The sequence below is a fragment of the Dendrobates tinctorius genome, unplaced genomic scaffold, assembly GCF_039654945.1.
Source record: "Dendrobates tinctorius isolate UK_male_01 unplaced genomic scaffold, ASM3965494v1 ptg000097l, whole genome shotgun sequence".
Taxonomy (NCBI): domain Eukaryota; kingdom Metazoa; phylum Chordata; class Amphibia; order Anura; family Dendrobatidae; genus Dendrobates; species Dendrobates tinctorius.
Genome location: NW_027361765.1, coordinates 2,020,732 through 2,042,301, shown reverse-complemented (window position 1 = coordinate 2,042,301; position 21,570 = coordinate 2,020,732). Strand labels below are relative to the sequence as shown.

Genomic DNA, 21,570 nt, shown 5'->3' with positions numbered 1-21,570 from the left:
GAGGGTCACCTACGATCAAACCACCTTCAGTAGGAGCCCCTTCTGAAAGGCGGTCTACCTAAATATGGGTATAAGAAAAAAATCCGGCACTCCCAAATGCAAAAAGAAGTTCCTTTTTATTTTTCACAGCTTAATAATCCACATGATGTACATTCAATAACGTTTCGGTCTCTATAATGGACCTTCTTCAGACATGTGGAGCTGTGAGGATCGTCACGTGCAGGAAAACATGCGCTGTCAGTTGTATGCTGCCATAAGAAAAAGTGCGCACTTTTTCTTATGGCAGCATACAACTGACAGAAACGAGACCGAAACGTTATTGAATGTACATCATGTGGATTATTAAGCTGTGAAAAATAAAAAGGAACTTCTTTTTGCATTTGGGAGTGCCGGATTTTTTTCTTATATGATTTATTGGGACTGGTATCCTGTTCTGAGCACCCCTTATCGAATTATCGGAGTGACGTGTCTTTTTGTTATACCTAAATATGGGAAGCGTTTCTTGCTATCGCCTGCCTTCTCCAACAGTTCGTCCAGAACTTTGCCAAACAAGTAAGTTCCCTCACACGGGACACCGCATAATTTAGATCTGGCCTGCAAATCACCCGGCCAACATTTAAGCCATAAGGCCCTGCGGGCCGCATTGGAGAGGGCCGCGGATCTGGCTGCCAATTTCACTGAGTCCGCTGATGCATCCGAGAGGAAGGCCGCTGCTCCTTGAGCTGTAGAGAGGGAGGAAAGAATGTCCTGTCTTGGAACTTTATCCCTAATTTGTCCTTCTAGCTGGTCTAACCAAACTGGGATCTGGCGGTGCATGTGGCCGCAATTGCTGGTTGAAGGGCTCCAGCTGATGTCTCCCAGGTTCCCTTGAGGAAAGCATCAGCCTTCCTATCCAAAGGGTCTTTTAAGCTACCCAGATCCTCAAAGGGAAGAGAAGTCTTTTTGCAAGCCTTTGCTATAGCCGCATCCAATCTTGGGGCTTTATCCCATGATGCTGAATCTGTATCCTCGAATGGATACCTTCTTTTAAAGGCCGGAGGTAGGGAGCCCTTCCTCTCAGGTTTTTTCCATTCTCTAGTGATAAGAGCATTAACTTTGTCTATTAGAGGGAATGACCTTCGATTTTTTCAGTCCAAACCCCGAAACATAGAATCCTGTACCGACTTCTCTGTTGGGGTTACCTCAATTCCCATTGTAGTATTTACTGCCTTTATTAGACGATTGACCTGCTCCAGTGGGAAACAGGAACATCCTGATCTGGTCTCAGATGACGAGGACGATGATGATGATGAATCTGATCTTAGCTCCTGCGAATCACTATCGGAGACTAAGAGTAATGCTCTAGGGGACTTATCTCTAGATTTTGCCGGAGACTGGGATCCAGCCGAACTCCTAAGTTTCTGCCTGACTATCTCCCTTATACTGGAGGAAAAGTCAGCTGTCTCTTCTGAGACCAGGTGGTTAATACAGGGTCTACAGAGATTCCGGGAGGGGGACTCGGCACTCGGCACACTGTCTGTGCTGGCTTTTCCCCGAACTCTTTTTCCCCTGGCAGAATGGGAGAGAGGGAACATAAGGGGAACAGATCACCACCCACTGAACTTTCTTGAAGCTCACTTACCCTGGCATACGACAGCGCAGTACCGGGTTCTGCAGGGGGTTCATCGGAGCCGCCACACTCTTACGGCTTGTGGACTTCTCAGGTCTTGCCTTCTGAGTAGACTTGTGTTTCTCAGAATGGCTGCTGCTAGAATGCTGCTCCGGCTTCTCTTAGGACTGAGGCTGCGCCTCTTCCAGAGGCTCTGGCTGCTCCTGCGACGCCATTATGGGCTACTACAGGGCCAGAAGCAGCTCTCCCGGTCACCTGAGCCCTTAAAAAGACCTGGCACCGCCCCTTCTGAGGCTCGCAGGTGCCTTCCATCAGCGCCCGGTACCTACTTCACCTCCCCACATCCTCCACCCCCCCGACTGAATCCCCGGCAGTGTCGGCGAGACACTCCCCTCCCCCAGCCGGCGCACGCTCCCCCAGGACACCACACGCACACCCGCCACCACTGTCTGTCCCTCCAGAGGCACGCCTGCGATGCCAGGGCCGCGGCCTACAACGCGCGCCCGTCGCGTCACCAGGCACGACCAGGCCGCGTCATCAGTCCATGTCCGCACGCTGTCAGCCACCCCCTGAAGGGGAAGTAGGTGGCAGTAATGGCGTGGACACCTCCGGGCCCGCGCGCCACCCGGCAGAGAAGGACAGCGTTCACCCCCGGGCCCGGCGAGGTGAAGGAGGGAAGGAAAGGGAACTGGGTTTTTACTTACCCGGTACCGGCGCGGGCCCTCCTGTATTGGATGCTCCCCCTGGAGGCCACCTACAGCTGCACCGCCTGCACCGAAAGTTCCCCTGCTGTGCGTCGCCTCCATGGTCCTGGTCAGGCCGAGGCAGGGGACCCCCGCTGCCTGAATCGGCCACCAGGCCCGGGCATCTGTGACTCCTAAGACGCTGCTCCTGCTTCAGGTATGTCTGCAGGGGTCCCCTGTCAGGGATAGGAAACCAACTGAAGCAGAAGAGAGGGCCGCCCTTTTTATGTCTGTAGGTTTCCTGTCCCCGAAGGGCGGATCCCCTCTCTCGTGGTGCTGTCATGGCGACTGAATAAAACCACACTTTAAAATATCTGGAATGTATGTAAAAATTTATTTTTTGCTATCAAACTGGTGTCAATTACTGTTAGGCGTCAGGTTTCTGCATCTGCTCTGCAGGAATCCAGAGCCTCATATTCTGCGGTCTCCTGCTGTCTATCTACTGCAGAGAAGATTACTTTGCAGCAGACCGCTCCAGAGACTAAGTTCCTCTGTGCTCATACTGGGCATGCTCACGAGACGATCTCCTATTGGAGATCAGGAGTCATGTGCCCAGGTCCTGCTCCAGATCTCATTGGTCCATCTTGGAGATCTGGAAGGTCCTGCATGGCTATAAAAAGCGCGCATGACCGTTCGGTCATGCGCTAGTATAGACTTTTCCAGCTAAGTGTGTGAATGGTGACGGATGTATGACTCTGGTGACTGACTAATTTGAAACCCCTTCCCTCTGATATTACGCATGTGGATAGGGAATTAGTGCAGCAGTCAGTGCCAGTCAGTGGCAAGCCTTAGGCCACTGTGCACACCGCACCTCTACTCTAGCGTCTGACATTGCGCCTGCTTCCTAGCTTTGTCGACTAGCGGCTGTGTCCTATGCTGCGCTGCAGTTGCAGTCCTCCTTGGCATCCGCAGTAGCGACGCCGCAAACATGGTAGGTTTAGACGGACGCAGCTCCACTGTCTTAAATCCTGCTCCTGTGACCAGATACCGTGTGTGCATTTACCTGAGGCCTGTGACACTAACAGGCTCAGCGTGTTTTGCATGTTTATATTGCGGTTCCTCTGTGTGTGAACAGAGCCCGTTTTGCGCACTTCAGGTGAAGTTTAACCCGTGCGCATTATACCGCCATATTGCTAGTCTGTCATTACCTAGCAGCGGTGTAACACCTACTGCACGGTGGACCCCGAGTGGCGAACGCACTTTATTATTTATTTTTATTTAGTGCGTTCCACCGTTCCTAACAAATAACTAGGGTAAGACAGAGCAAATACAGTGTCATGGAGGCCTGAAATGCCACAGTTTGCAGACCACAGATAGATCAGGCGTCTGACGGAGATACCACACTGTTCAATATGTGAAACACAGAAAAAACACGGTATGACAAACTTGCAAAAATACTCTGTTGTAAAAAACATATATAACAGTAAACAGCAAGTGCTAGTAAAAAGATGATAGCAAAAACAGGGTATTTAGTTGATAAATTTTTTGCAAAAAATGTATACTAAGCCACTTTACCAATGTCATGGTATACCCATCTCGGAGCAGTCCTATCTAATGTATTTTAAACCTGATCATGTGAACAGTACCTATATGAGCAGGATTCAGAAAGGCGCTGCCCAATGTGGACACGCTGTGCAAGATGGCTTTTTTAACGTGACGTTGGTGGAGTGGCTTAGTATACATTTTTTGCAAAAAACGTATCAACTAAATACCCTGTTTTTGTTATCATCTTTTTTCTAGCACTTGTTGTTTACTGTTATATATATTTTTTACAACAGAGTATTTTTGCACGTTTGTCAAACTGTGTTTTTTCTGTGTTTCAATCTTTGGGTGGTGTGAACACTGTCCTTCCAACTTCAATTTTGTGCATGTCTCATGTGTTTTTAAACTGTTCAATATGTGGCCTTTCTTTTACATTTTTTACCCAAAAATAGTCTATAGAACTAGGGTAAGACAAAGCAAAAAAAGGGGAATGTAGGCTTGACATGCAACAATTTTTAGACCACAGAGAGATCAGGTGTCTGATGGAAATACCACACTGTTCAATATGTGGCCTGTATTTTTTTCCTTTTTACCCCAAAATAGTCTATAGAACTAGGGTAAGACACAGCAAAAAAAGATGAATGTAGGCCTGAAATGCCACAATTTGTAGCCCACAGATAGAGGAGGCGTCTGATGGAGATAGCCCACTTTCAAATATCTGCCCTGCATTTTTTTTTGGCCAGCAAAATTGTGTCAATAAATAGGCTATGACACAAAAAAATTCTATGGATGCCTGAAATGGCAAAATTTTGAGCGCAATGAGATGAGATCTGTGTGGCGGACAATTCCCAGTGTAAAATATTTGCTGTGTAGCTAAATATTTTTTGGCAGCGAAATGCTGTCAAAAAAATATATAAGACACTCCAAAAAATTCTACAGTACTACAAAAAATGACAGATTTTTCTGCACACTGAGATGTGATGCCTGGGACGGGCAAACCTGTTTAAAATTGCTGGAACTTCATGCTGTACTATCAAAATGATTTGTCTGTAGTCTGCAGTGTCAACAAGCAAATGGAAAAAAGGGGTTCTGGATTGCTTTGGAATAAAATAATCAGGATTAAAATGCAAAAAATTATTCCTAGCCACTGATACCTGGAGCTGGGTATATACGGTCAATATAGGTAATAGGCAGCAGCAGACAGTAATGGACCCTCTTGATGTATGCAATGATATTGATATACCCACATACAGTGCCTGCATGCCTTGCACTGATATGTAAATAGCCACATACACTCCTCTGCCCTCCTAGTGCTGAAATCTATATACCGCTTAATTAGTCCTTAGAAGGACTGTTGGTTTAGCTGTATTTGTGGATTCTATGATGGTATACCCACATTAACTTATAAACCCCCAAATATGACCCTATCTCAGCAGCAGCTCTCCCTACACTGTCTGATTCTGGACCTGACTGTGGCAAGCAGCATGGTGGCAGGTCTGTAATAGACCTGATGACGCTATGCGGCCAACCAATCTCTGTAATAACACAACAAAGATGGCTGTGGCATTACAGTGTGTGGCAGACAATCCCTGCATGTTGATTGGCTCTCTAAAGGCTGCCAAACTTGCAGGGCGGAGAGCCAAGCTCCTGCCGAACAATCCCGGAAATGCTCGGCGATCACTGAGTACTGTGAGTACAGCGATACTCGGGCGAGTAACGAGCATTACCGAGCCTGCTCGCTCATCACTAGTCCTGTTACAAACAGCCTTAAAATTCAACTTAGTTTTAAAAACGTAATTAGTGCGCTCACAGATATAAATTACCTGCTTGAGGCAAACTCAATTCAATTCTATCTACATGGGTGATATAAGTAACCCTGATGATGTCACTTTCAAAGTACATCAGTCCCAAGAACATACTGATCCTCCATAAGATTCAGTGTGCTGGATATATCTATTGAAAGTTAAAACACCACTCCAGTGGGATGTTATATTGCAGCACTGGAGTGGTACAACTAATCTAAGTGACTTGACCTTAATATTATACTTACCAACAGTCATCTTCAGCTGTTCCCTGTGCCACTCCATTCCTTTTCCTTCATCTTGTGCCCAGAACTTTTGACTGACCATAAGTGCAAATCTATGAGGACCTCATTCTGGCCTTGTTGAGGCTCTCACAGACTTATATTAAGTAGTGGCCTCTGGATCTCTCAGCAAACACATGAGCAATCCAGTAGGTCACAACCTGCAGAAGACCAAATGGAGCGATGCCGATAAAAGATGAAGACAGTGGCTGGTAAGTAAAATACTAGGGGCAGGGAACTTAGATTAATTGCACCACTCCAGCACTTCAATAAAAACATGATGGAGAAGTGCTTTTGAATGGATGTCATGAAACAAGAAAGCAAACCAGAAAGCAAAGACTTGAACAAATGTTATGAGTCTTATCTCATCACACTCTGGCAAAAAATAGCGACGTTATATATGGGTCGCCCTCCCAGGGCTGTGGGGTACTCGTTACCGGGCCGGTGTCAGTGGTATGTGTCACAGCGGCAGTGACCCGGTCCGTGGCCCTGGGCGCCCAAGTAATTGGGGAGATTGAATGGTGGAATTACAATAGTTTAGCTGAATAGTTCGTGACGCCACCTGTGGTGTTCGGCAATTGAGATGTTAAGCCGACGCTGCATGCAGATCCTCTGGGACTGGTGGTGTGGTGCAGCAAAGATGTTGAAGCTCCCCACAGGTGGAGCTGTAGTCCCAGGGCAGTGTAAAGGGGATGATAGCGGGGAGATGTGGACGGTGCCGAGATGTAGCTGTGCTGAGGGTGTTGGCGCCGGAATGAGAGAAGGACACCAGGGCTTGTAGTTCCAAAGCTTTACTCAGTCTGTAGTACATACAGGTGCCTGCCTCCATGCTGTATCCTCCGGGTCAGGGACTCGGTCAACCTCCAGGCAAGATGGAATGCTCCCTTCCAACACTCCGCCAACATGTGCCTTTCTGAATGTCTCCTCTATAGCGCCTTCGAATGAAGTACTCCCAGTACTGAATTACACTGGAGTTCCTCCTGACAGATGTTCCCAAGAACTCTACTTGTACAGCAGACAGCTGTAGCCTGCTTCAGGGACTCCGGCTCACTATCAATGTTGCTGTTGTGCCCCCAAGTCTTAGATGGGAGTAGTGCATTTACAGCCCACTACTCCTCCGGTGTCTGCTGTAGGATCATTAGTATCCATACAACCTCGGGGACCGGGCCCCGGCCTTGCGCTTAGAACTTCTAGGCAGGGTTCTCCTCTAACCCACATCCTCTGTTCCCTTTTCTCCTCACGTTCCGTACTAATCTCTCCTTCTTATGGAAAATCAGGTTTCTCTTCAATGTCTTTCTCTTTCTTTCCTTTCCTGTGCCAGCAGACCCAGATCACTGATCTGCTGCAGCACTTCCTTCCTCCATCCCTCCCTCAGGGATCTTCTCTCCTCCACTCCAACTCACTAACTCCTCCTGACCTGACACTGAACTGAAATCCTAAACCTTCCCACTCTTTTATGTATTCTAACTTCACCCACCTCCCAGCACGTTTCGTGTTCCAAGCAGGGAGCCACCAAAGGTGCTCTGCTGCACTCCAAGCAGGGAGCCGCAATGTGGCTTTGCTACACTACTTTGTGATGATGGGTGCAGGTGTTGGCGTGTGGTCAGGAGCCTCCAACTTACCTGGATGGTGGGATACCACACCTCAGGAGGAGGTGCAGTACCTCTGTGACAACCGAACCCTCATGGGCGCCACATATACCCTGAAAGCAATCAGAGAAAAGGGTCTTCAATATTTTTGGGGATATTGATTCAATTGCAAATGAAAAATAATGGGAAGCTCAGCTCTTCACGTTCATTCCCAGTTTACCTTATCAATTACATTAGATATTTTTCAGATTGGCCTCCTCTACCTCCACAGGGAGTGATTTGCAGAAAGGAGGATACCACAATTTTGGATTAGAAGGAGACCTACTCCCCAAAGGATACTTTAATCAGATGGACAATTATAGTGCTGAAAAATTAAAAAGTCAATCCAGAGACATTCATTTTCATCGCAGATAAATGTATTCAGACCTGCACAATAAGTGAACTAAACAGAGCTGGCAGTACACCAATTCAATGAATGGATGTGTGCTGATTTTAGCTAGAACAATAGCAATAACAAAAAACTATAAAATAATCTGAGGGCTAATAATATTTCTATTATCTACAGACATGAAAGGCTTTTGTCCTCCTTAATGCAAGCTTCATTTCACGATTCCGTAAACTGTATATTAGAGGGTTTAGCATAGGAATAACCAGGGTGTAGACTACAGAAACAATTCTGTCTTGTTCTAAGGAATATGATGAACTAGGCCTCATGTACATAAAAAAAACTGTACTGTAGAACAGAATCACACAAATGAAATGAGAGCCACATGTGGAGAAGGCTTTACGTCTGCCTCTAGAAGAGCTACTGGTAAATACAGCATGTAAAATGGATGCATAGGAGATGACAATGACAATAATGGATGTGACAGTGACAGAAGATGCAAAAATAGAAAGAATAAATTCATTTATTGTGATGTCTGAACAAGATAATTTCAGCAGAGGGGGAATGTCACAAAAGAAATGGCGAATATAATGGGAACCACAGAAAGAAAGACGAAAAGTACAACACGTCTGTATTAAAGAGTGAAGAAAGCCCGCTGCATATGATCCACTAAGTAACTGTAGACACTTCATCCTGGTCATGTTCTTCAGATAAAGGAGAGGAATACATATTGCTACATAGCGATCAAAGGCCATGGCTGCAAGTAGAAAACTCTCAGTACTCCCAAGTGCAATAAAGAAATACATTTGGAGTGCACATCCAATATACGATATGCTTTTATCCAATGAAATTAAGTCAACCAACATTTTAGGTGTAATGCCTGAAGAATACCAAAGATCCACGAATGCCAGATTAGAGAGGAAAAGATACATTGGACTGTGCAGGTGAGTATCTGTGGCTATAAGTACTATGATCGCTAGGTTCCCAACAACAGTGATGAGATACATGAACATGAACACCAGGAAGAGGAACATTTGAAGATGTGCTTGATCACCAAATCCCAAGAAGGTAAAAGTGTTTTTTGATGAATCATTATATACATGATATTCTGTAAGAGAGATTAATAGTATTATAAATGATATTGCCAAATAATAAAATTGAGACCAAAAGCCACAGGTACTGAACTCCTCTAAGGCTGGTTCCGAGCCGGCTCTCTGCCCGGCGTGCCCGCCCCTTGTTTGTAGCGCCGCCTCCTAGCGCACAGCGGCGCCTGCGATCGGCGCACCCTATCTTTAGCATAGGGTGCGCAGATCGTGCGCAGGCCGTGTGCTAGTTGCGCTTTGACCTGCGCTGCGCACTTTTGACGGTGCGCCGTGCGCGCCAAAATCAAACTTTTCGGATTTCGGCGTGCTCGGCGCACCGTCAAAAGTGCGCAGCGCAGGTCAAAGCGCAACTAGCGCACGGCCTGCGCACCCTATGCTAAAGATAGGGTGCGCCGATCGCAGGCGCCGCTGTGCGCTAGGAGGCGGCGCTACAAGCAAGGGGCGGGCACGCCGGGCAGAGAGCCGGCTCGGGGGCGGAGCTACCCCCGGCCGTGCGTGCGCTTAAAAAGCGCTAATGTGAAACCAGCCTAAGACTGCATTTTTTTTTAGAATTAGTATTCTAGCACACTTGATATTATAGAAAACAAAAAGCAAAAAACACAAATATCCTGAACTAAAAAGTAAAAAATAAACTGCAAATAATGCATAAAGGTAATAATAATAATAATAATAATAATAATAATAAGGGTATTTAGTAAACATAATTTTGATCAAAATAATGCACAAGCCATTCTGCCACGTCACGGCAACCCTTGTGGGACAGTCCCTACTCTAGTATTTAAAACCTTTTCACTTGCCAAGTGACGTGAATGTGAACAAGGATCGAGCGGCTGAACCACTAGTAAAAGTTTAGGCCAGACTGGATGGTTTTCCCAGGTCAGAAAGATTGCGGTCACACCCATATATGCACAGAATGCACAATAAAATGAATAAAAAACGAATCTGAACTGAGAAAGTAAGTTAATGTGTATGCACAATGTAAGTGCATATTAACACATGACCATTAACCAGAGAAAACAAAAAGCAAAAAACACAAATATCCTGAGCTAAAAAGTAAAAAATAAACTGCAAATAATGCATAAAGGTAATAATAATAATAATAATAATAATAATAAGGGTTTTTAGTAAACATAATTTTGATCAAAATTACCTTTATGCATTATTTGCAGTTTGTTTTTTACTTTTTAGTTCAGGATATTTGTGTTTTTTGCTTTTTGTTTTCTCTGGTTAATGGTCATGTGTTAATATGCACTTACATTGTGCATACACATTACCTTACTTTCTCAGTTCAGATTAGTTTTTTATTCATATCATTGTGCATTCAGTGCACACAGTATGGGTGTGAACGCCCTCTTTCTGAGCTGGGAAAACCATCCAGTCTGGCCTAAGCTTTTACTAGTGGTTCAGCCGCTCGATCCTTGTTCACATTCACGTCACTTGGCAAGTGAAAAGGTTTTAAATACTAGAGTAGGGACTGTCCCACAAGGGTTGCCGTGAAGTGGCGGGATGGCTTGTACATTATTTTGATCAAAATTATGTTTACTAAATACCCTTATTATTATTATTATTATTATTATTATTATTATTATTATTACCTTTATGCATTATTCTTTTTTTTTTTACACACTTGATATTATACATACTGCTGTCCATACTAATCTTCTTGGTTCCTGTAAGAAATAGCAGAACAATAGTGTAGACTAAGACACTATTGTATGCATGCAGTCCAGTAGGCAGGACTCTGCAAGGTCAAAAACAAGAATATAACTGCAATAGTATGTTCATAGGTGGTAATGGTGTTTTAAAATATCTATATATGCAGGATAGCATCTTCTTCTAATGCTAACTATTGGAGACCTACTTTAAGTCAGTGTAAAACCTAATATGAGCCTTGACTTATCACTTAAAATACTGAACCAAAGAAAAAGCCTGTTTTGCTGTTCCAGCCCCTAATTAGTGCAAAGTAGGATACTTGTTGGCCGTGAATTGGCCTAGGGGGTTAAAGGTTCTCCTTGATGAAAGAGCCAAGATGTCATTGGGAGAATCATAAACCAGGAAATTCTTTAGCCTCTTCCAAGTGAAGAACAGATGGCCTCCCAGCATCACTTATTGGAGGTATCCAAATAACTTTTTTGGAAAAGAAAAGGACACGCACACCAGGAAACACGGTGAACAGATGCTACATATTGCAAGTAGCAGTCCTAAAAGTCAGCATTGAGCCCATAAAGGGTCAATTCTCCTTCACTTATGGGACAAACTCTCCAAAACACATGTCTGCAAATTAAGTTTCTGAATACCAAAAAGGAAGGACGTGATATAAAATGCATATAAATTCCCTAAAATACAGTATAATAATCATAAATTAAAATAACAAATATATATATATACTGTATATATATATATATATATATATATATATATATATATAGGGTTATGTATAAAAATCTATAGCCAACCAGAACATGGAAGAGTGGATACAACTTGAAAATTGATAGACCTAAAAACTGGGAGATGGTTTAACAAAAAACTGGGAAATAAAAATACATCTATAAATAAATATGCAGACAGGGAAATCCGATTAATTAAAAAATGCCTTTATTAGAAGTATTGGCAAAAAAGTGCTATAAAAAGGTGCACCACACATATGGCATAAAAACGACATGAAACACAAAAAATAAAATGTAATCAGGAACAATATTGAAAAAATAATATTAAATCTAAGGTGCAAAAATATATATAAATGTACAGATAATAATAGATGATATTACCTTAGATAAAAACATATATATAAATAAATAAATACATGCTGAATGATGTTATTAATTAAACTAGAGTAAAAATCTATGATGTATACTGATGAACTGTAAAGACTAAGCGTAAAAAATAATAGTAGTAATAAATATAGTGTACACATACTGTATATGTACATAAAAAATACATATAATAAATATATATCCAAAAATATAGCAATAAGTATAAATCAGAAGGTGAATAATTAGGAATAAATAAGTGAAATGACCCAAAAATAAATAAAATTAATAATCCTATATCACAAAATCTTCACCAAGCTAATATAGTCAAAGGGCATAGGGTGAGAAATAGCCAACTTCAGTAAGAAATATATCAAGATATATCTGGAAGTATTCAGCATGGAAGGAGTTACCTGATTATAAAAGTGGTCCTGGGAGAGGTGCGTACATATGCCCGGACGCGCGTTTCGGTAGATCCTTTGTCAGTTTCTGGTTTAGCTTCTTCTTCTGTCAGGTGTCAATGTCCTTTAAAGGGTCAATATTTACTTTTAGGATTGCCATTTCTAATAGATGGTAGTAGAGTTCTTGTTTTCTTTCTTTGAAAAAGCTATTTGCATATTTAAATTTCCATAAGAACATGGTATAGCTTACAAATCTCCTTTGGCTGACTTTACACTCCCCGAAAGGAAACTCCTTAGACCCCTTTTGGAGGCACTCACCTTTAGTAAAATCTATGCTTATGCTGCTGAAATAGCTCCATTAAGATATATGGAAAGAAATTTCTGGCAGAGAAATTTCTACAATGAATCTGCAGTAAGTAACACGATAAAAGAATTGCTTAAATTATGGAACGTGCACTTTGTCTTATTTTATTGCTGTTGCTTCTAAAATCTAAAATGAATTGCCTATGTGTCTGTTATATAGGACTCTGTGCATGAACCCATAGAAGACTATAGCGCTACCAGTAAAAAAACAGATATGCCGCTATGTGCAGCAATTTACTATAAGATTTATTATTTCATAGGTGAATGTTAGAGTCTTGGGTAACTAATGTAATAATTGAGAAATACATATGTAACATATAAAAGCAATAAAAACTCATCTGGAAGTACCTGAAACTATATTATACACAGGGAAAAACAACACTGACCATTAGTAATTTTATCCATGAATTGCGTCGTGTTATATTCTTGTGGTAATTGTTCAGTTTTCCTGTTAATAATATGTCTTGATCATTGTAGAGAGCTGCAACTACTTATAATTTCACAAAATATACCGTTTTTATATCTCTCGGTCTACGCCAGGGGATAAATTAACTAGGTTATAGATATCAAGAGATATAGTTAAAATATTAAAGAGAATATAATTATCAATGTCCCTAACGTTCAGAAATTATTATTGATCTTTCCTTCCTACATGATTCCTATTCACAACAATTGGTAAAATATTATTGTGTAATTCTTAATAACCCAGTGCTTGTGTAGATAAAGAGGTTATCCAAGATTTTGTTTTAATATGCGCCTAAAAATTAACAGGCAGGTAGACAGGAACTGACTGTTCTACCCTGTGCCGGCTCAGAGCAGTCACTGAATGCTCCTGCCTACGATTCAGCTGATCCACGTCAATAGAGCAGCAACTTCTCTTCTGGGCTGCTCTGTCGGGGCGTGACTGCTGAATGACAACCATCTGAACACAGGCAGCAGGAAGTTGGCTGTCAATCAGCATGACATCGACAATCATGTCTTGTCAACAGAGCAGAGCGGAAGAGAAAGAGCTGCTCTGGCGTGACATCAGTGGATGTCACAGATTTGCCAGCAGGAGGCGTCATTGACCACTCTGTCTCAGCAGAGATCAGCACTGGGCACAACCGACAGTTAGTTAGCAACTACTTACCTGTCAGCTCTTAGGCACATTGTAAAAATAAAACATAGGAGGGAGAGCAGCTCTTGGGTGAGAAAAAACAACTGACTGATACCAAGTCCTGGAGATAGTAGTGGAAAGTTGTTTGTTACTAATTACTAATGCTGTGATAAAGTGTTAAATAAGAAAAACATTTTATTTATAAAAAAAAAACATTCCTGGCACCATACCTCTGTGACCATTTTATTAAAGACATGAATTCCATGCCACTCCAATGTAGTCCATGAAATACAATGTAGACTAAACTGGAAACCTGCAAAAAGTAAAAGCACATGAAAAACATGACAATAAGAACAATGAAAGAAATCTCTTGAAGCAATAAAAACGTTCATAGGACAGCGCAATCATCATTGTAGGTGAGCTCCACTCCTCAGAACAGAATCAGATAGACCAAACAAGAAATATATAGGATCATTAACAAATACATTCTTAGCAATATCTTTCCAAAATGTATTATGGTAATACTGTACATATCAGAACAGGACAACACACAAATAAAACGTATGGTGGCATGTAAAAGTCTGGGCATCCCTGGTCAAAATTACTTTTATTGTGAACAGTTAAGCAAGCTGAAGAATGAAATGTCCTCTAAAAGGCCTAAAATTTAAGGTGACATAATTCGTTTTGTATTATATATATATTTATATATACTGTTTGTACACTGCACAAAAAAATAAAATAACATTCAAATAACACATCCTAGATCTGAATGAATGAAATATTCTCATTGAATACTTTGTTCTGTACAAAGTTGAATGTGCTGAGTCTGACAACAAAATCACACAAAAATCATCAATGGAAATCAAATTTATTAACCAATGGAGGCCTGGATTTGGAGTCACACACAAAATTAAAGTGGAATGTAATGTCCTTAAAACAAGTCAAAATGAAGCTCAGTATTGTGTGTGGCCTCCATGTGCCTGTATGACCTCCCTACTGTACAACGCCTGGGCATGCTTCTGATGAGGCGGTGGATGGTCTCCTGAGGGATCTCCTCCCAGACCTGTACAAAAGCATCCGCCAACTCCTGTACAGTCTGTGGTGCAACGTGACATCGGTGGATGGAGCGAGACATGATGTCCCAGATGTGCACAGTCGGATTCAGGTCTGGGGAAATGGCGGGCCAGTCCATAGCTTCAATGCCTTTATCTTGCAAGAACTGCTGACACTCTAGCCACATGAGGTCTGGCATTGTCCTGCATTAGGAGGAACTCAGAGGTCTCACAAGAGGTCTGAGGATCTCCTCTTGGTACCTAATGGCAGTCAGGCTACCTCTGGCGAGCACATGGAGGGCTGTGTGGCCCTCCAAAGAAATGCCACTCCACACCATTACTGACCCACTGCCAAACTGGTTATGCTGAACGATGTTGCAAGCAGCAGATTGCTCTCCACGGCATCTCCAGACTCTATCACGTCTGTCACATGTGCTCAGTGTGAACCTGCTTTCATCTGTGAAGAGCACAGGGCGCCAATGGCGAATTTGCCAATCCTGGTGTTCTGTGGCAAATGCCAAACGTCCTGCACGGTGTTGGGCTGTGAGCACAACCCCCATTTGGCACTCAGACCATCCTCATGGAGTCGGTTTCTAACCGTTTGTGCAGTCACATGCACATTTGTGGCCTGCTGGAGGTCATTTTGCAGGGCTCTGGCAGTGCTCCTCCTTTTCCTCCTTGCACAAAGGCAGAGGTAGCAGTCCTGCTGCTGGGTTGCTGCCCTCCTGCGGCCCTCTCCACATCTCCTGGTAGCGCCTCCAGCCTCTGGACACTACGATGACAGACACAGCAAACCTTCTTGCCACAGCTCGCATTGATGTGCCACCTGGATGAGCTGCACTACCTGAGCCACTTGTGGGGGTTGTAGAGTCCGTCTCATGCTACCACAAGTGTGAAAGCACAACCAACATTCAAAAGTGACCAAAACATCAGCCAGAAAGCATTGGTACTGAGATGTGGTCTGTGGTCCCCACCTGCAGAACCATTCCTCTATTGCATGTGTCTTGATAATTGCCAGTAATTTCCATCTGTTGTCTATTCTCTTTTGCACAGCAGCATGTGAAATTGATAGTCAATCAGTGTTGCTTCCTAAGTGGACAGTTTGATTTCACAGAAGTTTGATTTAGAGTTATATTCTGTTGTTTAAGTGTTCCCTTTATTTTTTGAGCAGTGTATATACTGTATATATATATAAATGGGCCAACTATTTTTTCAGCTAAGTGTGTTCCGTCTGGTGGTTAGCATGGAGAGCGGTCGCATCATTAATGTGACTGTTCTCCAAACCATCCAGATTGTCATGGGACATGGCCATTAATGGATTATCAGCAGAAAGATAAGTAGAACTTTTTTATTTTTATTTTATTCATTTTTTATTTTGGTGAATAAAAGTGAAAAAGAGGGTTTGATTTTTTTATTTCAAATAAAGGGCTTTACTATGTCTCTCTCTTTATTACATGTCACTACAGAGTTAATAATGGGGGTGTCTGATAGACACCTCTCCATTAATAACCTTTGGACTTAATGTCAGCTGACATTACAAAGCTGACATCAACCCCAACACTGTAACCCCACTTGCCACCGCACCAGAGTAAATGGGGAGAGCCGGGCATCTAATAAATGCGCCTTTTCTGGTGTGACTGCAGGCTGCTATTTTTAGGCTGGAAAGGGCCAAAATCCATGGCCCCTTCCCAGTCTGAGATTACCAGCCCTCAACTCTCTGCTTTAGCTTGGCTGATAGTCAAAAATGGGGGGGGAACCCATGCTTTTTTATTATTCATTTAAATAATTAACACAAACGGTGTGGGGACCCCTGTATTTTTGAATACCAGCCAAGATAACGCTGACAGCTGATGGCAGCAGCCCACAGCTGTCAGCTTCACCTGGTTCTCAAGAATACACGAGACCACATGCCATTTTTTTATATTTATTTATTTATTACCAGGTGCCATCTGGTGAATACTTTCATCATCGTAAGTCTGCTTTCACTGCTATCAGTGACACCAGTCATATGATAATAAGAGTTTTACTCTCATCAGCTGACTCCTGTGACCTACTGTAACCTTTTTACCGCCAGTCACATTTGCTGGCTCACACGTTGCTCTGACTGGCGGTAATGTAATTACCGCTGGTCAAAGCCAGTGTTTCCCTCACTGTCACACTGATGAATGGAGTCCATCTGAATGGAGTCCAGGTACCCGAACATCTTTGGGTCTTCCCATCAATAGTCACCAGGTTTTCCCCATATAAGGTTGTGTGAAAAAGTGTTTGCCCCTTCCTGGTTTACTATTATTTTGCATGTTTGTCACACTTAAATATTCCAGATCAGCAAAGAAATTTAAATATCAGACAAAGATAACACAAGTAAACACAGAATGCAGTTTTTAAATGGAGGAAAAAAGAAATCCAAACCTACAGGACCATTTGTGGAAAAGTGATTGTCCCCTAAACCTAATAACTGGTTGGGCCACCTTCAGCAGCAACAACTGTAATCATGCATTTGCGATAACTGGCAATGAGTCTTTTACAATGCTCTAGAGGAATTTTGGTCCACTCATCTTTTCAGAATTGTTGTAATTCAGTTACATTGGAGGGTTTCCGAGCATGAACCTCCTTTTGAAGCTCATGTCACAGTATTGCAATATGATTAAGGTCAGATCTTTAACTAGGCCAATCCAAAGTTTTAATTCTATTTTATTTAAACCATTCAGAGGTGGAATTGCTGGTGCCCTTTGGATCATTTTCCTGCTGCACGACTAAAGTACGCTTCAGCTTGAGGTCACAAACAGAGGGACGGACATTCTCCTTGAGGATTTGCTGGTAGACAGCAGAATTCATCATTCCATTTACCACAGCAAGTCTTCCAAGTCTTGAAGCAGCATAACAGCCTCAGACCATCACATTTCCACCATCATATTTTACTGTTGGTATGATGTTCCTTTTGTGAAATGCTGTGTTACTTCTACGCCAGAAGAAATAGAATCATAGAATCGTAGAGTTGGAAGGAACCTCCTGGGCCATCTGGTCCAACCCCCTGCTCAAAGCAGGATTCGCTAAATCATCCCAGTCAGATGTCTGTCCAGCCTCTGTTTGAAGACTTCCATTGAAGGAGAACTCACCACTTCTCATGGCAGCTTGTTCCACTCATTGATCACTCTAACTGTCAAAAAGTTTTTTCTAATATCTCATCTGTGTCTCCTCCCATTCAGTTTCATCCCATTGCTTCTAGTCTTTCCTTGTGCAAATGAGAATAAAGTTGATCCTTCTACAATGTGACAGCCCTTTAGATATTTGTAGACAGCTATTAAGTCTCCTCTCAGTCTTCTCTTTTGCAAACTAAACATTCCCAAATCCTGCAACCTTTCCTCATAAGACAGGGTTTGCAGACCGGTCACCATTCTGGTCGCTCTTTTCTGAACTTGCTCCAGTTTTAGTATTAGCTATCCCTCCTAGCTTTGTGTCATCAGCAAATTTAATCAGTTTACCCTCAATTCCTTCATCTAAATCGTTGATAAAGATGTTGAACAATACAGGGCCCAGGACAGAGCCCTGTGGTACCCCACTTGAGACATTCTTCCAACTGGATATGCAGCCATTTATGACCACTCTTTGGGTCCGATCACTAAGCCAGTTATGAATCCACCTAACAGTTTCCTTGTCCATTCCATACTTAGTCATTTTTTCAATAAGGATTGTATGAGATACTTTGTCAAATGCTTTGCTGAAGTCAAGATATACTATATCTACAGCATTTCCTTGATCCACCCAATCAGTGATTCCGTCATAGAAGGAAATTAAGTTAGTCTGACATGACTTATTAGTTACAATCCCATGCTGACTCTGTTTAATCACTTCATTCTTATCCAGGTACTGACATACATGTTGTTTAATAATTTGTTCAAAGATCTTTCCTGGTATAGAAGTCAGACTCACCGGCCTATAGTTGCCTGGGTCCACCTTCTTCCCCTTTTTGAAGATAGGAACAACATTTGCTCTTCTCCAGTCTTCTGGCACTTCTCTTGTTCTCCAAGAATTTTCAAAGATTATGGAGAGGGGTTTAAAAATTTCTTCTGCTATCTCCTTCAGTACTCTGGGGGGTAATTCATCTCGACCTGGAGACTTGAATTCATTTAGGTTAGCTAAGTGTTTCCTCACTATCTTTCTGTTTATAGATATCCTGGATTCTTCTATTCCCTTAATAGGACAGTGAAGAACAGTTGATGTTACATTTCCTTTCTGAGAGAAAACAGATGCAAAATAGGAATTTAAAAGTTCGGCCTTCTCAACATCCTGTCTTACCATTTCATCATTTTCATCCTGTAAAAAGCCTATAGCATCTTTGACTTTTCTTTTACTTTTGACATATCCCCAAAATCATTTATTATTGCTTTTGGCATCTCTTGCAAGCCTCAATTCATTTTCAGCTTTAGATAATCTGATTTGTGCCCTGCAAGTTCTGCAGACAGCATTATATTCTTCTTTAGATATGCCTCCCTCTTTCCATTTTATAAACATTTTTTTCTTCCTTTTTAGCATGTGCTTAAGTTCTGTGTTCATCCATCCTGGTTTCCTTAAATGCTTCCTATTCTTCCCTCTTTTCGGAATTGTTAACAATTGTGCTTTGAGAATTTCATTTTTCAAGATTTCCCATCCTTCCTGGACATTTTTGTCTTTAAGGATATCCAGCCATTGGATCCCTCCAATTCTCTTTCTGAATCCCTTAAAATCTGCCTTTCTGAAATCTAACCTTGACGTCTGAGTCTTCACAGGTCTTCCTCCTCTAGTTATCCAAAATTCTAAAATAGCATGGTCGCTACCTTCCTGGGTCCCAGCCACTTTTACCTCAACCATTTCCTCCCTGTTTATAAGGATTAGATCCAAGGTAGCAGTTCCTCTTGTTTTCTCCCCTACCTCTTGGAAGATAAAGTTGTCTGCAAGAGAGGATAAGAATTTCCTTGACCTGTTAGTTTTGCCTGAGAGAGATTCCCAACAAATGTCTGGATAGTTGAAATCTCCCATGACAACTATGTCATATTTTTTGGAGAACTTGGGCATTTGATGCATAAAAAGTTCATCCATATCTTCAGCTTGCACAGGCGGCCTGTAGTAAATTCCTACAATGGTGTCCTTTCCACTGTTCTGTCCTTGTATTCTTACCCAAACAGTTTCCACAGAACTCCCAGTCTCTGAAGCTTCAATCTCTGTGCAGAGATACGCGTTTCTAACATACAATGCGACACCTCCTCCTCGTTTATCAAGTCTGTTTCTTGCAAATAAGTTGTATCCTTCTAGTCTTGTATTCCAATCATGTGTATTGTCCCACCAAGTTTCAGTGATTCCAATGACATCATATTTCTTTTCCTGTGTTAGTAGTTCCAATTCTCCTTGTTTGTTGCCCATGCTTTGTGCATTAGTATAGAAACATTTTAGTTTGTGATTGGTTTCTCTTTCTCCAATATTTTTATTAATTAGATTATTTTGTCTTTGTTCTTCCTTTCCACTTCTAATAGCAGAGTTCTCAATGGCATTTGTCAGGTGTATGGCTTTTTCTGGTCTTTTGCTTCCCTTCCCATGTTGTTCTAGTTTAAAGCTCAAATTACAAGTGTAGCAAGGTGACTTCCAAATACATGTTTTCCAGTTTTCGTAAGGTGCACCCCATCTCTAGCAAGTAGTCCATCGTATAAGTAATTCACTGCATGATCCAGAAATCCAAATCGTTGCTGACAGCACCATCGACGTAGCCAGTTGTTCACCTGCAGAATCTTATTCCACCTCCTTGTTCCATGGCCATCCACAGGGAGGATGGAAGAGAAGACCGCCTGCGCTCCCAATTCTTTCACTTTCTTGCCTAAGTCTTCAAAGTCTCTGCAGATGGTTTCCAGGTCATTTCTTGCGGTGTCATTTGTCCCCGACATGTAGTAGCAGGAATGGGTAGTCATCTGTAGGTCTGAAGAGTCCTGATATCCTGTCAGACACATCTTTAATTTTTGCACCTGGAAGACAGCACATTTCTCTTGAAGTTATATCCGGTCTGCAGATAGCGGCCTCTGTTCCTCTGAACAGGGAATCCCCCATGACCACCACTCTCCGTTTCTTCTTCACAACATCTTTCTTTCTCCACCCAGGAGGACTCTGAAGGCGTACAAGGTTGCTGTTTGTTGGCAAAGTCTTATCCTGATGTATTTCTTCATCGTTTTCCTGCGTGAGAGCCTGGTACTGGTTCCTGAGCAGTATGTGTGCTGACTGCCTCCTGATCCTCCTGCTTCTCTGGGTCACATGTCTCCATTACTCTGTTTCTTCAGGTGCACTTCGAATTTCTTCTCTTTCTGTAACATAAAGAGATAATTCTGCTCTGTCCAAGAACTCTTCACCTTCCTTAATGATATTCAACGTAGCTAACCTGTCTTCGAGATTTTGCAACTTTTCCTCCAACAGGGACACAAGCTTGCATTTGTGGCATGTGAAGTTTGGCTTTTCCACTGGTAAGTCTGTGAACATGTAGCAAGAAATGTCTTATGAGGAAAGGTTGCAGGATTTGGGAATGTTTAGTTTGCAAAAGAGAAGACTGAGAGGAGACTTAATAGCTGTCTACAAATATCTAAAGGGCTGTCACATTGTAGAAGGATCAACTTTATTCTCATTTGCACAAGGAAAGACTAGAAGCAATGGGATGAAACTGAATGGGAGGAGACACAGATTAGATATTAGAAAAAACTTTTTGACAGTTAGAGTGATCAATGAGTGGAACAGGCTGCCACGAGAAGTGGTGAGTTCTCCTTCAATGGAAGTCTTCAAACAGAGGCTGGACAGACATCTGACTGGGATGATTTAGTGAATCCTGCTTTGAGCAGGGGGTTGGACCAGATGGCCCAGGAGGTCCCTTCCAACTCTACGATTCTATGATTCTATGATTCTAT

General features: G+C 42.4%; 1 protein-coding gene across 1 annotated transcript; it reads right to left on the bottom strand.

Moving 5' to 3' along the window:
* Nucleotides 1–8,061: 8,061 nt before the first annotated feature.
* Nucleotides 8,062–13,484, bottom strand: LOC141098977 (olfactory receptor 5F1-like). Its single transcript, XM_073587032.1, has 2 exons — nt 13,349–13,484; nt 8,062–8,999 (listed from the first exon to the last, which is right to left on the bottom strand). Exons 1-2 carry the CDS (start codon nt 13,482–13,484, stop codon nt 8,062–8,064), a joined length of 1,074 nt encoding a protein of 357 aa, XP_073443133.1.
* Nucleotides 13,485–21,570: the final 8,086 nt, after the last annotated feature.